We start from the raw sequence: 16,225 nt of genomic DNA, 5'->3' as shown, positions 1-16,225 counted from the left end.
TCCTGGCGCCGCAGCCCAGCCCCATTCTGCAGCCTCGGAGACCCGCGCCCAGCCCCGCCTCCGGGCTCGGTGACCCCAGCTCAGGAGACCCCATCTAGCCGCCTCCTCTGGGCTCCGGGACCATGGCCCCAGCCAGGCTTCCCGCCCCCTGCCAGGCCCTCCTCCCAGCTCGAAGACCCCAGCACAGCCCGCTCCTCCTGGCTCGGAAACACCCAGTCCCTCTGGGAGCTCTGAGACCCCCCCCCAGCCCGGCTGCCTCCTCTAGGTCCCGATAACCCAATCTCAGCGTTGCTCTTCAGCTCGGGGCCGCGGCGCCCCCTCCGCAGCACCGAACTGCCCCTCACACTGGTGTAGCCCCGACTCCGCCATGAGATCCCTCTGTTCTTCCTAGTGTGGTTTCGGTTTTCCTAGTCGCCCCCGAGTGCTAGAACCCGCTGGTGTCAAGAAGCATTAAGGAGGTAAAATCCTGCCCAGGCCCCACTGGGGTGTGGTTCTGTCTCTGGGACCCCAAAGCCTGCTGTGCTCTTGGCCTCCCAGCCTGCCTTGTCCCCACGTGCCTTCTCCCGGCCTGCCATGGGCTTGGGGTGGGCTTCCTGCCGGGCAAGGTGCCCCTGGCTGGCTCAGTCTGGCCCTGAGGGCAAGGTCCCCTTCCCTCTCTTGCACCCAAGTCACCTGTGGCTTATACTTCCCATACAAAGAGGCTGAGAGGTCGGTGGGGTTGTAGGGCTAAGGTTGCCAGAGACCGTCTTCCTGGGCCAGAAGTGGGTGCCTCCCACCCCACCCCAAACCCAACTGAAATCAATCCAACCGCAGAGAGTGAAGAAAGGCTGCTCCCGTGGTGGGCCCAGGAGTCTCATGCCTGTGTGCTGGGGAAGTTGGGGTGGGAGATCTGTGGGGTTCTTTGGGCACCTGGGCAAGGCTCTGCCGCTCCGAGGCCTCCAGGAGATGGAGCAGGCAGCTGAGATCTGGGGCATCCACCTCGGCCAGGCCCTGCAGGTCCCGTGCAGCCCCTGGCACGTCTCCCTTCTTGAGCCGGAGCAGGCCCAGCCGGGCCCGGGCTGCCTCTGACGTTGGGGCAGGGTGCAGGGCTTTTTCCAGGTTGGTGCCAGCCTCCTCGTAGCTGCCTGTCAGGGATTCAGGAGGGACAGTCAGTGTGTGGGGTGGGGCAGAGGTGCAAGAGAGCTGAGACTCGCTGGCTGCTCCTTCCCTGCCCTGTGCTGGCTTGTGGGGAGCTGATGATGGCTCAGCTCAGGAAGAAGGAGCCGGGAGCAGAGGTGCACTGTGATTCCAGGCAGGTCACAGGGACTCACCTCTGACCCCACTCCATGATGCTGAGCTACCTCACCGTGGGCACTACAAGGGGCTGCTTTCTCTCCCGGGCAACTAGAGGCAAACTCTGGGCCTGCTGGAGCAGAGTGGCATGTGGGGAGCAGCCCTGGGGCCCCTGAAGCCCTTGGTGGGCAAATGCAGACTGCAGAGAGAGCTCCCCTTTGGAATTAGTGGTGAAATGGTTTCCACATCACCAGGGGGATGTGGAAATCCACGGGAAAGGCCTGCATGTCGGCCGTGGAGCTTATGACAGTTCCTCCTGGAACAGGACCTGGCATCCCGTGGGTGCCTGAGAAACAACGGCTGGAGGTGCATGGACGAATGAGGGGGCCAAGGGTCCAAGACCTGTTAAAGACCAAGGTCACCCCTTAGTTTCTCCTCCATTGCAAGCAAAGAGCCAGTCGGGTAAAGCAGAGGAGAGCCTTTTGAACGCCAGGCCTCACACAGGGAGCAAGGCCAGAGGTATGGGATTTGGGGTGGAAGGGACCTTGGAAGCTGTTGTGGTCCAGGTCTCTTTCTTCCATTTTTACAGAAAAGGATACAGAGGTCAGAGGAGCAGGGACAGAAGCCCAGACCCTGTGTTTCCCACCTTGGGGCAGCCGCATACCCCGTGCCATGAGAATGTCTGCCAGGAGGAGGTGCCAGTGCGGTTGCCCTGCGTCGATTTTGATCAGCGCCTCCCCCACAGCAAGGAGGCCCTGGGTGTCCTTGTCCTCGAGAGGTGCCCCGGTGTCCAGCAGCTGGCTCAGAAGGGCCCGGCAGCGGGAGTAGAGGCCCCGTGTGATGAGGGCCTGGGCTTCCGGCTTCAGAGAGCGGAGCTCAGGGACCACGGTCCCGGGGCCGAGCTTCAGAGCAGAGACCATGTCGTCCACGGCTTCCTGCAAGGAGGGAGGGAGGGCGGGTGCAGAGTTGTCCTAGGTAGAGAGACTGGGCAGAGGGTCGGAGTAGGAGTGCTGGCTCTGTCTTTCTTATTCCCTGATCTTCTCCTTGGGGTCCTAGAGGGTCTGAACACCCAGTTTCCTGCCCCTTCCCGCTTCCCTATGGCTGCAGCCTCCTACCATCCCTCCTGATTCTGGTTAGCATTTGAGGGGACTCAGCTCACTGACCTTGACCCTGAAAGTTGTCAGGCTCAGAACCCCTTTTCTGAGGCCAAACGCTGCTAATTTCCATCTCCTGAGGCTGCCTGCGGTCTGCGAGCTCTCCCTGGGTCCCTCGCTCTCCCAGCTTGTAGCTGGCTCCCTCCACGCCTGTCCCTCCCTACAGGGGCATCTGTCACCTCACGGTGGGAGACGCTGGAGCTCTGTGGGTATCCGGGTGCTCCTCCCAGTGCCTGTGGCCTTGGGGACGCCGGAAGGGTAGAAAGCCCAGTTACTGCCCTCCCACAACTCCCAGAAGCAGTGGAAGGAGAGTGCCCAGCCCATCTGGTGCACGATCCAAGGCAGGACACCGGGTGGCAGCCAGTGGGGGCAGAGGTCAGTGGTCTGCCAAGGGAGAGAGCAGGGTGGAGCTGGCCAACGTGCACCCTGAGGGAGAGCCTGCAGGGTGCACAAGTGGACTTGGGCTGGTGCCTGAGGCCGGTGGGTACATGGGTAGGAGAGCCGAGCACTGGGCATTGCCATCTGGAGGCGGGGAGGGAGAAGAGGTTTGCAGGGGCCCTGACCACACACGGGAAGCCAGGGCAGAGGCTGGGCCTGTTCAAGGGAGCGCTGGTGATCAGTGGCTTGATCAGGATAAGTCATTTGCATCTGACCTTTGACCTGGCCAACAGCAGGGGACCACTAGAACCTCTTCAAGGCTGTCCTCCTTCTATTGGTTCTCCAGGTGTCCTATTTGCTTGTTTGCTTGTTTCTTTCTTGTTTTTTTTATTTTTTATTTTGAGATGGAGTCTTGCTGTGTCACCCAGGCTGGAGTGCGGTGGTGCAATCTCGGCTCACTGCAACCTCCACCTCCCAGGTTCAGGCGATTCTCCTGCCTCAGCCTCCCGAGTAGGGGGGATTACAGGCGCCCACCACACCTGGCTAATTTTGTATTAGTAGAGATGGGGTTTCTCCATGTTGGTCAGGCTGGTCTCGAACTCCTGATCTCAAGTGATCCACCTACCTTGGCCTCCAAAGTGCTGGGATTAGAGGTGCAAGCCACCGCGCCTGGCCCTAACTATGCCTCTTTATATTATCTTTCTAGCAATTGCCTTTCGGATTACAACACGTAGCCTTACAGCTATGAACAAGCCCCCAGGTCCCAGGTGAGCACGCTACCACAGTCTGTGTACAGTTAATATGGGGCCACTTTACCTAAAATGTGAGATCCCCACAGCAGTAAATTCCATTATTCCCATACTTTGTGTTATTGTTGTCATACACTGAGCAATACATTTCCTCACATAGTGCATTATTTCAAGTTAATTAATTATATATATATATTTTGAGACAGGGTCTCTGTTGCCCAGGCTGGAGTGCAGTGGCATGATCTTGGTTCACTGCAACCTTGAACTCCTGGGCTTAAGTGATCCTCCCACTTCTGCCTCCTGAGTAGCTGGGACCACAGGTACATGCCACCACACCCAGCTAATTTTAAAAACTTTTTGTAGAAATGGGGTCTTGATATATTGCCCAGGCTGGTATGGAACTTCTGGTCTCAAGCGACCCTCCCACCTTGGCTTCCCAAACTACTGGGATTACAGGTGTGAGCCACCACACCTGGCCTATTTTTAATTTAGATAGCTTTGTTCAAAGAAATGAAAAGAAGAAATAAATACATCATTTTGTATTTGCAGATGCTTTTCATTTCTTCCAGCAGAGAATTTCTATCAGGCATCAGTTCTTTTCCATTTCACCACCTTCCCTCAGGATCTGCTGTGGTACCGTTCACTGATGACAAATCTCTCAGCTTCCATTTGTCTAACGGGTCTTTAATGTCGCCCTCGTTTCTGAAGGATGTTTGAACAAGATGGATAATTTTGGGTTGGTACTTTTTTCTTTTAGTGCCTTAAAGGTGCTGTTCTACTGTTTTCTGGGTTCCATTGTTTCTGGGACAAATCTGTTGTCATTCACGTTGTTGTATGTCATTTGTTCACCCCTCTGGTTGCTTTTAAGATGTTCTCTTTGTCTTTTTTTTCAGGAACTTGACCAAGATGTGCCTTCTTAGGGGTGTTTCTCTTTGTATTTTTCCTCTCGGTATTTGTTGAGCTTCTTGGGAATTTTTCTGCTGTCATTTCTTCGAATACCTGTGTATATTTGCCCCATTCCTTCTCCGTATTCTCTGGGAGTCCAATCACATGTATGCTAGATGGCCTGAAATTGTCCCACTGGTCACTGAAGGTTTCTTCATTTATTTTTTAAATTTTTAAAAAGTTTTTTTAGAGGCCAGGTGCAGTGGCTCACGCCTGTAATCCCAGCATGTTGGGAGGCTGAAGTGGGCAGATCCAGAGGTCGGGAGATCAAGACCATCCTGGCCAACATGGTGAAACCCCGTCTCTACTAAAAATACAATAAAAATACAAAACTTAGCCAGGCGTGGTGGCGGGTGCCTGTAGTCCCAGCTACTCAGGAGGCTGAGGCAGGATAATTGGTTGATCCCAGGAGGTGGAGGTTGTGGTGAGCTGAGATTGTGCCACTGCACTCCAGCCTAGGTGACAGACAGAGTGAGACTCCATCTCTTCTAAAAAAATTCTTTTTTCTTTCTTTTTTTTTATTTTGAGAGGGAGTCTCACTCTGTCACCCAGGCTGGTCTCAAACTCCTGGGCTCAAGTGATGCTGCCACTTCGCCCTCCCAAAGTACTGGAATTACAGGTGTGAGCCATGATGCTCAGCTCAGCTCTCATCGTTTGAAACAGAGTTTTGTTTTTTGTTTTTTGTTTTTTTTTCCCTGCTGTTCCTTAGATTGGATAATTTCCTTAGATTTGATAATTTTCTTTGGTCTATCCTTGAGTTCACTAATCCTGCTTTGGCAGTTTCCAGTCTGCTGTTCTGCCTGCCTAGTAAGTTTTTAATTCCAGATATTCTGCATTTCAGCTCTAGGATCTCCACTTGATTATTACAGTTTTTTTTTTTTTTTTTTGCATTCCTCTGCTAGGATTCTCCATCAGCTCACTCATTCTAGCAAACATGTCTTTTACATGTTTATGTCACTGCTTTTAAAAGCCCCTGTGTGTAAATTCCAAACCTCTAAGCCATCTCAGGGTCTGTTTCTATGAAGTACTACTTCTCTTATTACAGGTCCCATTTCCCTGGTTCTCTGCGTGCCTAGCAGTTCTTGGTTTTGTGCTGGGCTCTGTGTCTGGCATGTGATAGACAGGGCTGTGGTGCTGTCCTGCAAGGGGGCTGATTTTGCGCTGGTGGGCAGGTAGATTACTGGTGGATCATTTTGGCCCTGCCAGGCTTTATCTTGTACTTTGTTAGGGGAGGGTTCGTTTTTGAACTTAGTCCTAAAGTATAATCTTAATTTTAGGGTGTGGCCTTTCTGGGGTCTCAACTGAATGCCCAAGATGTTCAGAAAAGCCTCTCTGTGGCCTCCGGTCTCTCAGGTCGCAGCTCTTTGCTGCCTGTTGTTTGGTGTCTGGAAACATTTGCTCATGCATTATATCCAGTTTATACAGCTGTCAAGAGCCTGGAATGGCACCCCACATCCCCAGGTGAGCATCTGACAGCTGGGAACAGCACCCCACACCCCAGGGGAGCATCTTACAGCCTGGAACAGAACCCCACACCTTCAGGGGAGCATCGTACAGCCTGGAATGGCATCCATACCCACAGGTGAATGTGTGACAGCCTGAAACAGCATTCTCCAACCCCAGATGAGGATCTGACAACCTGGAATAGAACCCCACACCCACAGGTAAGCATCTGACAGCCTGGAACAGCACCACACAATCCCCGGTGAGCACAGGTGAGCATCTGACAGCCTGGAAGGGCATCCCACAAACCCAAGTGAGCATCTGACAGCCTGGAATGGCACCCACACCCACAGGTGAGTGTGGGACAGACTGGAGCAGCATTCTCCAGCCCCAGGTGAACTTGTGACAATCCAAAACAGAACCCCACACACCCAGGTGAGCATCTGACAGCCAAGGATGGCACCCCACACACCTAGGGGAGCGTCTTACAGCCTGGAACAGCACCCGACACCCCCAGGTAAGTATCTGACAGCCTAGGAATGTACCCCCACACCCAGTTGAGCATCTGAAACCCTATAGCACCACCTCCCACCAACAGGTGAAAATCTTACAGCCTGGAACAGCACCCTCCATCCCCAGGTGAGCATCTTCCAGCCTGAAACAGCACCCCACACCCCCAGGTGAGTGTCTTACAGCCTGGAATGGTATCCACACCCACAGGCGAGTGTGTGACAGCCTAGAACAGCATTCTCCAACTCCAGGTGAGCTTGTGACAATCTGGAACAGGACCCCACAACCCCAGGTGAGCATCTGACAGCCTAAAACAGCACCCTCCACCCTCAGGTTATCATTTGACAGCCAGGAATGACAATCCACATAAGCATCTGACAGCCTAGAACGGCACCCCCACACTTAGGTGAGAATCTGAATGCCTGGATCTACGCTCAAACCTTCAGGTGAGCATCTGACAGCCTGGAACAGCAGTGCCCACACCCAGGTGAGCATCTGAAACCCTCCAGCAGCACTCACCACCCCAAGGTGAGCATCTGACAGCCTGGAACAGCAGTGCCCACACCCAGGTGAGCATCTGAAACCCTGAGCAGCACTCACCACCCCAAGGTGAGCATTTGAGAGCCTGGAACAGCACCGTTCATGTTCAGGTGAGCATCTGATAGTTTTATTTTGTTTTGAGATGGAGTCTCGCTCTGTCGCCCAGGGTAGAGGGCAGTGGTGTGATCTTGGCTCACCGCAACCACCGCCTCCCAGGTTTAATTGATTCTCCTGCCTCAGCCTCCTGAGTAGCTGCGACTACAGGCTGATTTTTGTATTTTTAGTAGAGATGGGGTTTCACCATGTTGACCAGGCTGGTCTTGAACTCCTGGCCTCAGGTGATCCACCCACCTCGGCCTCCCAAAGTGCTGGGATTACAAGCACGAGTCACCGCACCTGGCCGATCATCCGACAGTTTTAAATGGCAACTCACACCCTCAGGTGAGTATCTGACAGCCTGGAATTGCACTCTACATTCCCAGGTGAGCTTCTGACAGCCTGGAACAGCGCCTCACACCCACAGGTGAGAATCTGACAGCCTAGATTGACACCCCGACCCCCAGGTGAGCATCTGAAACCCTGGATCAGCACTCCCCCATGCAAGGTGAGCATCTGACAGCCTGGAACAACACCCATACCCCCAGATGAGTATGTGACAGCCTAGAACGGCATTCTCCAACCCCAGGTGAGTATGTGACAACCGGAAACAGGACCCCACACTTCCAGGTGAGGATCTGACAGCGTAAAACAGCACCCTACACCCCCAGGTGAGCATCTGTCAGCCTGAAACAGCACCCCCACCCACAGGTGAGAATCTGAAAATCGGAAACTGCATTGCGCACCCCCAGGTGAGCATCCGACAGCATGGATTAGCACCCCCACCCCCAGGTGAGTATTTGACAACATAGACCAGCACCCCCACCCCCAGGTGAGCATCTGACAACATGGAACAGCACATCCCCTCAGGTGAGCATTTGACAGCCTGGAGTAGCACCCCACACCCCCAAGTGAGCACCTGACAGCCTGGAACAGCACCCACAATACCAGGTGAGTATGTGATAGCCTGAAATAGCATTTTCTGACCACAGATGAATATCTGACAACCTGGAGCAGCAATTCACACCCCTGGATGAACCTCTGACAGCCTGAAATGGGACCCACACCCACAGGTGAGCAGCTGACAAACTCGAACAGCACCTCATACAGTCAAACGAGCATCAGACAGCCTGGAATGGCACCCCAAACCCCCAGGTGAGCATCACACAGCACGAAATGTCACCCCAAACCCCCAAATTAGCATCTGCTAGACTGAAACAGCATTCTCAAACCCCAGGTGAGGATCTGACAACCTGGAATAGAGCTTCACACCCGCAGGTGAGCATCTGACAGCCTGGAACAGCACCGTTCATGTTCAGGTGAGTATCTGACAGTTTCAAATGGTACCCCACACCCCTAGGTGAGCATCTGACAGGCTGGAACAGCAGACCCACCACACGTTCAGGGGAGAACCGTACAGCCTGGAATGGCATCCACACCCACAGGTGAGTGTGTGACAGCCTGGAACAGCATTCTCCAACCCCAGGTGAACTTGTGACAAGCTGGAACAGGACCCCACAACCCCAGGTGAGCATGTGACAGCCGAAAACAGCACATTCCATCCCCAGGGGTCATCTGATAGCCAAGAATGGCACCACTACCCTGAGGTGAGAATCTGACAGCCTGGATCAGCGCTTCGACCTTCAGGTGAGCATCTGACAGCCTGGAACAGCATCGTAACTGCCGGCTGAGCATCTGACAGCCTGGAACAGCACCTCACACCCACAGATAAGACTCTGACAACATAGAATGTCACCCTGACCCCCAGGTGAGCATCTGAAACCCTGGATCAGCACTCCCCCATGCAAGGTGAGCATCTGACAGTCAGGAACAGCACTTCACACCCCCAGGTGAGCCTCTGACAGCCTGAAACCGGACCCACACCACAGGTGAGCAGCTGACAGACTAGAACAGCACCCCACACCATCAAGCGAGCATCAGACAGCCTGGAATGGCACCCCAAACCCCCATGTGAGCATCACACAGTCCAAAATGGCACCCTGAACCCCCAAATAAGCATCTGCTAGCCTGAAACAGCACTCCACACCTTCAGGAGGGCATCTGACAGCCTAGAACGGTACCCCACACCCCCAGGTAACCATCAGAAGGCCTGGAACGGCACCCCAAACCCCCAGGTGAGCATCTTGCAGCCTGGGACAGTACCGTCCACCAGCAGGTGAGCACTTCACAGCCTAAAACTGCACCTCACAGGCCAAGGGTGAGCATCTGACTGCCTGGAACGGCACTCACACCCCCAGGTGAATGTGTGACAGCCTGAAACAGCATTCTCCAGTCCCAGGTGAGGATCTGACAACCTGGACTAGAACTCCACACCCGCAGGTGAGCATCTGACAGCATTGAATGACACCCACACCCACAGGTGAGTGTGGGACAGACTGGAGCAGCATTCTCCAGCCCCAGGTGAACTTGTGACAATCCGAAACAGAACCCCACACACCCCGGTGAGCATCTGACAGCCAAGGATGGCACCCCACACACCCAGATGAGCATCTGATCACCAAGGACAGCACCCCACACACCCAGGTGAGCATCTGACAGCCTAGAATGGCACCACCACACTTAGGTGAGAATCTGACAGCCTGGATCAGCACTTCAACCTTCAGGTGAGTGTCTGAGAGCCTGGAACAGTACCCCACACCCCCAGGTGAGTATCTGACAGCTTGGAACATCACCCTGCACCCCAGGAGAGCATCTGCCAGCCTGGGAAGGCACCCCAACACCCAGGTGAGCATCTGAAACCCTATAGCACCACCCCCCCACCAACCTTCAGATGATTATCTGACAGCCTAGAGCAGCACCCTCCACCCCTAGATGAGCATCTCACAGCCGGGAAAACACCCTCCACCACCAGGTGATCTTCGGACAGCCTGGAATGGTACCACCACTTTGATGAGCCTCTGACGGACTCAAACAACAATCACACCTTCAGGTGAGCAGCTGAGAACCTAAGTCGGCACCCTGCACTCAGGGGAGCATCTGAAAGCCTGAAGCAGCACCTTCCACCTCTGAGTGAGCATCTGATGGTCTGGAACAGCACCCACAGCCCCAGGTGAGCATCTGACCACATGGAATGGCATCCTCACCTCCAGATGAGCATCCGACAGCCTGGAACAGCATTCTCCAACCCCAGGTGAGTATCTGACAACCTGGAACAGAACCCCACTCTTCCAGGTGAGGATCTGACAACATAAAACAGCACCCTACACCCCCAGGTGAGCATCTGACAGCCTGGAACAGCATCCACAAACCCAGGTGAGCATCTGGCACCCGGAAATGGCAGCACACACCCCCACGTGGGCATCAGACAGCATTGAATGGCACCCCACATCTCCACGTGAGCATCTGACAGGCCGGAACAGAACCCCACATCCCCACGTAAGCATCTGACAGGCTGGAACAGAACCACACATCCCCACGTGAGCATCTGACGGGCTGGAATGGCACCCCACACCCCCAGGTGAGCATCTGTAAACCTGAAACAGCACCCTACATGCGCAGGGGAGCATCTGACAGCCTGGAACGGCTCCCCTACACCCAGGTGTGCATCTGCCAGCCTGAAACAGGACCCTCCACCACCAGATGAGCATCTGACAACCGGAAACTGCACCACACACCCCAAGGTGGGCATCCAATGGCATGGAACAGCACCCCCACCCACAAGTGATCTGACTGCCTGGAACAGCACTTCCCCTCAGGTGAGCATCTGACAGCATAAAACAGCACCCCACAACCCCAGGTGATCATTTGACAGCCAGGAACGACAACCCACATCCCCAGGTAAGCGTCTGACAGCCTAGAGTGGCACCTGCACACTTAGGTAAGAATCTTAAAGCCTGGATCAACACTCGAACCTTCAGGTGAGCATCTGACAGCCTGGAGCAGTAGTGCCCACACCTGGGTGAGGATGCTTACCTGAGGTTGGGAGTGCCATTCCAGGCTGTCAGATCCTCACCTGGGGATGGAAGGTGCCATTGTAGGCTTTTGGATGTTTACATGGAGGTGAAGGGTGGTGTTCCGGGTTATCAGATGCTCACCTGGGGACACATGGAAAACCATGCCCACCACAAGGTGAGCATATGACAGCCCGGAACAACACCCTCCACCCCCAGGTGAGCATCTGACAGCCTGGAACAGAACCCCACAACTTCAAATAAGAATTTGACAAGTGGGAAAAAGCTCCCCGCCCTCAGGTGAGTATCTGACAGCCTGGAACAGCACCCCACAACTGCAGGTGAGCATCTGATAGCCTAGATAGGCACTCCACACAGCCAGGTGAGCAGCTAAAAGCCTGGAATGGTACCCCCACATGCAGGTGAGCATCTGACAGCCTGGAACAGCAGCTTACATCCCCTGAGGAGCATCTGACGGTCTGGAACAGCACCCTAAAACTTCAGGTGAGGATCTGACAGCCTGGAAGAGCAGTGCCTACCCCCCAGTTAGCATCTGACAGCACACAGCAGCGCTCCCAATGCCAAGGTGACCATCTGGCAGTGTGAAACAGCACCCCACACCCCCAGATGAGCATCTGAAAGCCTACAACAAGCCCCTGCCCGAGATGAGCATCTCACAGCCTGGAACTCCACGCCCACTGCCAGGTGAGCAACTCACAGCCTGGAACTCCAGGCCCACTGCCGGGTGAGCATCTGACAGCCTGGAATGGCACCCCCTCTTCCAGGTGAGCATCTGACAGCCTGGAATGGCACCCCCTCTTCCAGGTGAGCATCTGACAGCCTGGAACAGCACCACACAACCCCAGGTAAGATTCCAACAGCATGGAACAAGACCACTGCCCCCAGATGAGCATCTGACAGCTTGGAAAAACAACCCCCTTCAGGTGAGCATCTGACAGCCTGAAACAGCACCCTCTACCTTCAGATGAGAATCTGACAGCCTGGAACAGCACCCCACACCCCAGGCAAAAATCTGACAGCATGCAACAAGACCACTGCCCCCAGGTGAGCATTTGACAGCCTGGGAAAGCACCTTCCACCCACAGGTGAGCATCTGACAGCCTGGAAACGCCCCCCCCCCACTTCCAGGTGAACATTGGACAGCCTGGAACAGAACCCCAGTTCTCCCAGTAAGCATCTGAAAGCACGGAACAGCACCCTCACCCCCAGGGGAGCATCTGACAACCTAGAACAGTACCCTCACCCCGAGGTGGGCATCTGGCAGCATAAAATAGCACCCCTATTGGCAGATGAGCATCTGACAGCCTGGAACAGCACCCCATACCCCCAGGTGAGCATCTGACAGCCTGGAGCAGCACCCCACACCTCCAGGGGAGCATCTGACAGCGTGGACAAGTCCTGCCCCCTGGTTAGTGTTTGAATTCCTGGAATATGTGCTGTCCTTTTCCACCAGGTGAGCATCTGACTGCCTGGAAGAAGCACCCCTGCATGTTACCCATGGTGAAACCAAGGCTCAGAGACAGGACAGGGTTGTTGGCCGGGAGGAGGGGCCTGCTGCTGAGCCCCAGCACTGACTCAGAGCTCACAGCCTCGAGCCCGTGCCATGCCTCCTCTCAGGGTGAAGAGGCAGAGGGTATGGGGGAGGCGCAGCATCAGCCCACATCCTGGATGCGCAAGTTCACAGGCATGACGGGGCGAGGGGCTGCTGCTCCTACTGTCACTCCCACGTGCTAGCCCTCTGACGTCCTGGCTGACTTTCCCTGCCTCTGGTCCTGCGGCCCTGGACAGAGAGGGAGGAGGGGACAGGATCCTGTGGTACCCCTTGGAGGAGGTTCTGGCACCTGTAGGCAGTTTCCAAGGATCCCTTGTGGCCACATCCAGCTGTTAAATGGGCATGTCCCTGGCAGCCACAGATGTCTTTCCAGTGCAGGCAAGGGCAGGCAGAGAGCTGGCTCCCAGCCCCAAGTGCATGTCTCCCTCCCTGGGGCCCAGGCTGGCATGGAAGTCAGGCCTGCCAGTGGGCTTGGGGGAAACTTGGTGCCCTGGTCCAGCAGCCTGCCCTGCAGCAGCAAGCATGGCCTCTGGAGGCTGTCGTCCTCCTGGCCTCTAGGATTGCTTTTCCTTGCTTCCTAGAACTCCAGCCCTTAAGAAAATCAGAAGCCCTGGCAGGCACATTGCCTCTGTGCTGTGCTTTTACCCAGCGAAGCATCAGGGCAGATGGCCAATTTCAACACTGCTCTTGGCTGGGAAGTGCCCTCGTCTCTGGCAGCCCCCACAGAGAAAGTGCAGGGCCCCAGGGCTGTGGCTGCCTCAGGGCAGGTCTCCCTTGTGACAGCCTTTTGTCATGGGCCTGGGAGTGGACCCCTCCCATCCCTGCCCTGCATGCTGTTGAGTAGACAGCTCAGGCTAGTACCCAAGAGGGTGGCCAGCAGATCACAGGGGATGTCCCTTTTGTCTTGGCTGTTTATGGGCTGGAGGAACCACTGTTCAGCCACATCTCCTCTCCTGCCCCACCTGCATTCCCCCGAGGTTGATGGGAGCACTGTGGGGGGAGATAGGCAGGGGAGGGGCCAGGCAGCACCTGGGCACATCCCCAGGGTGCCTCCTCTGATCCCCAGGAGGGGCAGCACCCACCCTCCTCTTTTTCCAGTTTGTTTTTTATTGTGGTTAAATATACACAACGTAAAATTTACCATCTTAATTATCTTTATGTGTACAGTGTGGTGGCATTAAATACATTCATCATTTGTGTGGCCGTCACCACCATCCCTTTCCAGAACTAGCTCATCTTCCCAAACTGAAACTCTGTCCCTGTTAAATACTCACTCTCCGTTGGGGCACTCTCTCCCCCAACCCCAGGCACCCCCATTCTGCTTTCTGTCTCAGTGATTCGATGATTCTAGGGACTTCATATAAGGGAAATCACACAGTGTTTGTCCTTTTGTGGTGGCTGCTTATTTCACTGAGCACAATGTCCTCGAGGTTCATCCATGTTGTAGTGTGTACCCGGAATCCCTTCCTCTTTAATGTTGAATAATTCCCCATGGTATGGATGGACCATGTTTGGCTTATCCACCCATCCATCGGTGGACACCTGGGTGCCTTCCACCTCCAAGCTCTTGTGAACAATGATGCTATCTGTGAATATGGTGTACAAATGTCTCTAAAAGACCCTGCTTCCATTTCTTTTGGATGTAGACCCAGATGTGGATGTGCTTGATTATATGGTAGTTCTATTTTTTTTTTTTTTCTTTTTTTTGGAGCTGGAGTCTTGCTCTGTCGCCCAGGCTGGAGTGCAGTGGTGGGATCTCAGCTCACTGCAACTTCCACCTCCTGGGTTCAAGCGATTCTCCTGCCTCAGCCTCCCGAGTAGCTGGGATTACAGGCACGTGCTACCACACCTGGCTAACTTTTTGTATTTTTAGTAGAGATGAGGTTTCACTGTGTTAGCCAGGATGGTCTTGATCTCCTGACCTCGTGATCCACCCTCCTTGGCCTCTCAAAGTGCTGGGATTACAGGCGTGAGCCACCACACCCAGCTGGTAGTTCTATTTTTAGCTTTTTGGGAAATGGCCATCCTGTTTTTCCATAGGTGCTGCTGCACCATTTTACCTTCCCACCAACAGTGCAGAAGGTTCCAGTTTCTTCACATCCTCACCAGTGCTTGTTATTTTCTTTTTAAAAACTTCATAGTAGCCATCCTGACAGGCGTGAGGCATATCTCGTTGTTTTGATTTGTGCTTCCCTGATGATTGGTGATGTCCAGCATCTTTTCATGTGCTTATTGTCCATTTGCATATCTTTTTTTGAGAAATGTCTGTTTAAGTCCTTTGCTCATTTGTTTTTGAGTGACACGGTGAAACCTCGTCTCCACTAAAAATACAAAAAATTAGCCAGGCCTGGGGTCGCCCGCCTGTAATCCCAGCTACTCGGGAGGCTGAGGCAGGAGAATCGCTTGAACCCGGGAGGCGGAATTTGCAGTGAGCTGAGATTCCACCACTGCACTCTGGCCTGGGCTACAGAGCGAGACTCCAGATCCAAAAATTGAATTGGGTTTTTGGCTTTGTTGTTGTTGAGTTTTAGGACTTCTCTGTGTATTCTGGGTAATAATTCCTTATCAGATATGTGACTTGCAAATATTGTGGTTTTCTTCCATCCTGTTACTCTATTATAATAGTGTCTTTTGGTGCACAAAAAATCTAATTTTCATGAAATCCAACTTTATTTTTTCTTTTGCTGCCTGTGCCTTTGGTGTTGTAGCCCAGAAGTCATTGCCAAATCCAAAGTCATGAAGCTTCTCCCCTGTGCTTACTTCTAAGAATTTTATAGTTTTAGGTCTTTGATCCATTTTGAATTAATTTTTGTATGTGGTGTTAGGAAAGAGTCCAACTTCATTCTTTTGCATAGTTTTCCCTGCAACATTTGTTGAAAAGACTGTTCCTTCCCCATTGAATGGTCTTGGTCAAATCATTTGACCGTCTATGGGATGGTTCATTTCTGGACTCTCTATTCTGTTCCATTGGTCTCTGTGTCTGTTTTTGTGCCATACCACACTATTTTGATCACTGTAGCTTTGTAGTAAGTTTTGAAATCAGGAAATGTGAGTCCTCCAGCTTGTTGGTTCTTTTTCAGGGTTGTTTTGGCTGTTTGGGGTCCCCTGAGATTCCATAGGAATTTTAGAATTTAGCCTTTCTACTTCTGTAAAAAACATTATTGAGATTTTGACAGAGATTGCATTGAATCTGTAGATCACTTTGGGTAATACTGATGTCTTACCAACATGAAGTCTTCCAATACATGAACATGGAATGTGTTTCCATTTGTTTATGTCTTATTTAATTTATTTCAGCAATGTTTTATAGTTTTCATTGTAGAAATCTTTCACCTCTTTGGTTAATTCCTAAGTATTTTATTCTTTTTAATGCTATTGTAGATGGAATTACAGTTGACTCTTGAACACAGGTTAAAACTATGTGGGTCCACTTATATGTGAATTTTTTTCAATAAATACAGTCAGCCTTTCATATTGGTGGGTTCCAAATCCACAGCCAAATGCAGATCAGTTCTTGGGATGTGAAACCCGCATATATGGAGGGCCAACTTTTCATATCTAGGGGTTGGGGGTTCCACAGGGCTGACTGTAGGACTTCAGTAAGTGGGGATTTCAGTATCTGAGGGTTGTCCTGGAACCAATCCCATGTGGATA

At 53.1% G+C, this 16,225-nt stretch overlaps 1 protein-coding gene and 1 long non-coding RNA gene across 3 annotated transcripts in view; one reads left to right on the top strand and one right to left on the bottom strand.

The window, feature by feature from the left end:
* The window catches only part of TTC34 (tetratricopeptide repeat domain 34), a 39,675-nt gene that overhangs the window by 5,252 nt on the left and 18,198 nt on the right, over nt 1–16,225 (bottom strand). Inside the window, exons 6-7 of the mRNA XM_054443530.2 lie at nt 1,937–2,207; nt 910–1,124 (exon numbers count right to left, since the gene is read on the bottom strand). Of these exons, the coding sequence (XP_054299505.1) occupies nt 910–1,124; nt 1,937–2,207 (486 nt within the window). The remainder of the gene's footprint in view (nt 1–909; nt 1,125–1,936; nt 2,208–16,225) is intronic.
* LOC129009945 (uncharacterized) lies at nt 25–13,720 on the top strand. 2 transcript variants are annotated; one of them, XR_010125414.1, is made up of 21 exons: nt 25–1,098; nt 1,598–1,791; nt 1,839–2,801; nt 3,511–3,571; nt 4,176–4,289; nt 5,915–5,959; nt 6,081–6,458; nt 6,540–7,879; nt 7,920–8,242; nt 8,325–8,365; nt 8,448–8,532; nt 8,656–8,734; nt 8,856–9,386; nt 9,468–10,238; nt 10,321–10,803; nt 11,218–11,298; nt 11,421–11,703; nt 11,824–11,864; nt 11,984–12,063; nt 12,148–12,349; nt 12,473–13,720. It is a non-coding gene; the product is annotated as an uncharacterized LOC129009945 (long non-coding RNA). The 2 variants fall into 2 exon arrangements; XR_010125415.1 differs by lacking the exons at nt 25–1,098; nt 1,598–1,791; nt 1,839–2,801; nt 3,511–3,571; nt 4,176–4,289 and having other exon boundaries at nt 4,304–6,162; nt 6,295–6,458.

The sequence above is a fragment of the Pongo pygmaeus genome, chromosome 1 (assembly GCF_028885625.2).
Source record: "Pongo pygmaeus isolate AG05252 chromosome 1, NHGRI_mPonPyg2-v2.0_pri, whole genome shotgun sequence".
Lineage (NCBI taxonomy): Eukaryota > Metazoa > Chordata > Mammalia > Primates > Hominidae > Pongo > Pongo pygmaeus.
Note: the sequence above shows the minus strand (reverse complement) of the source record. Positions and strands in the feature narration are given on the sequence as shown.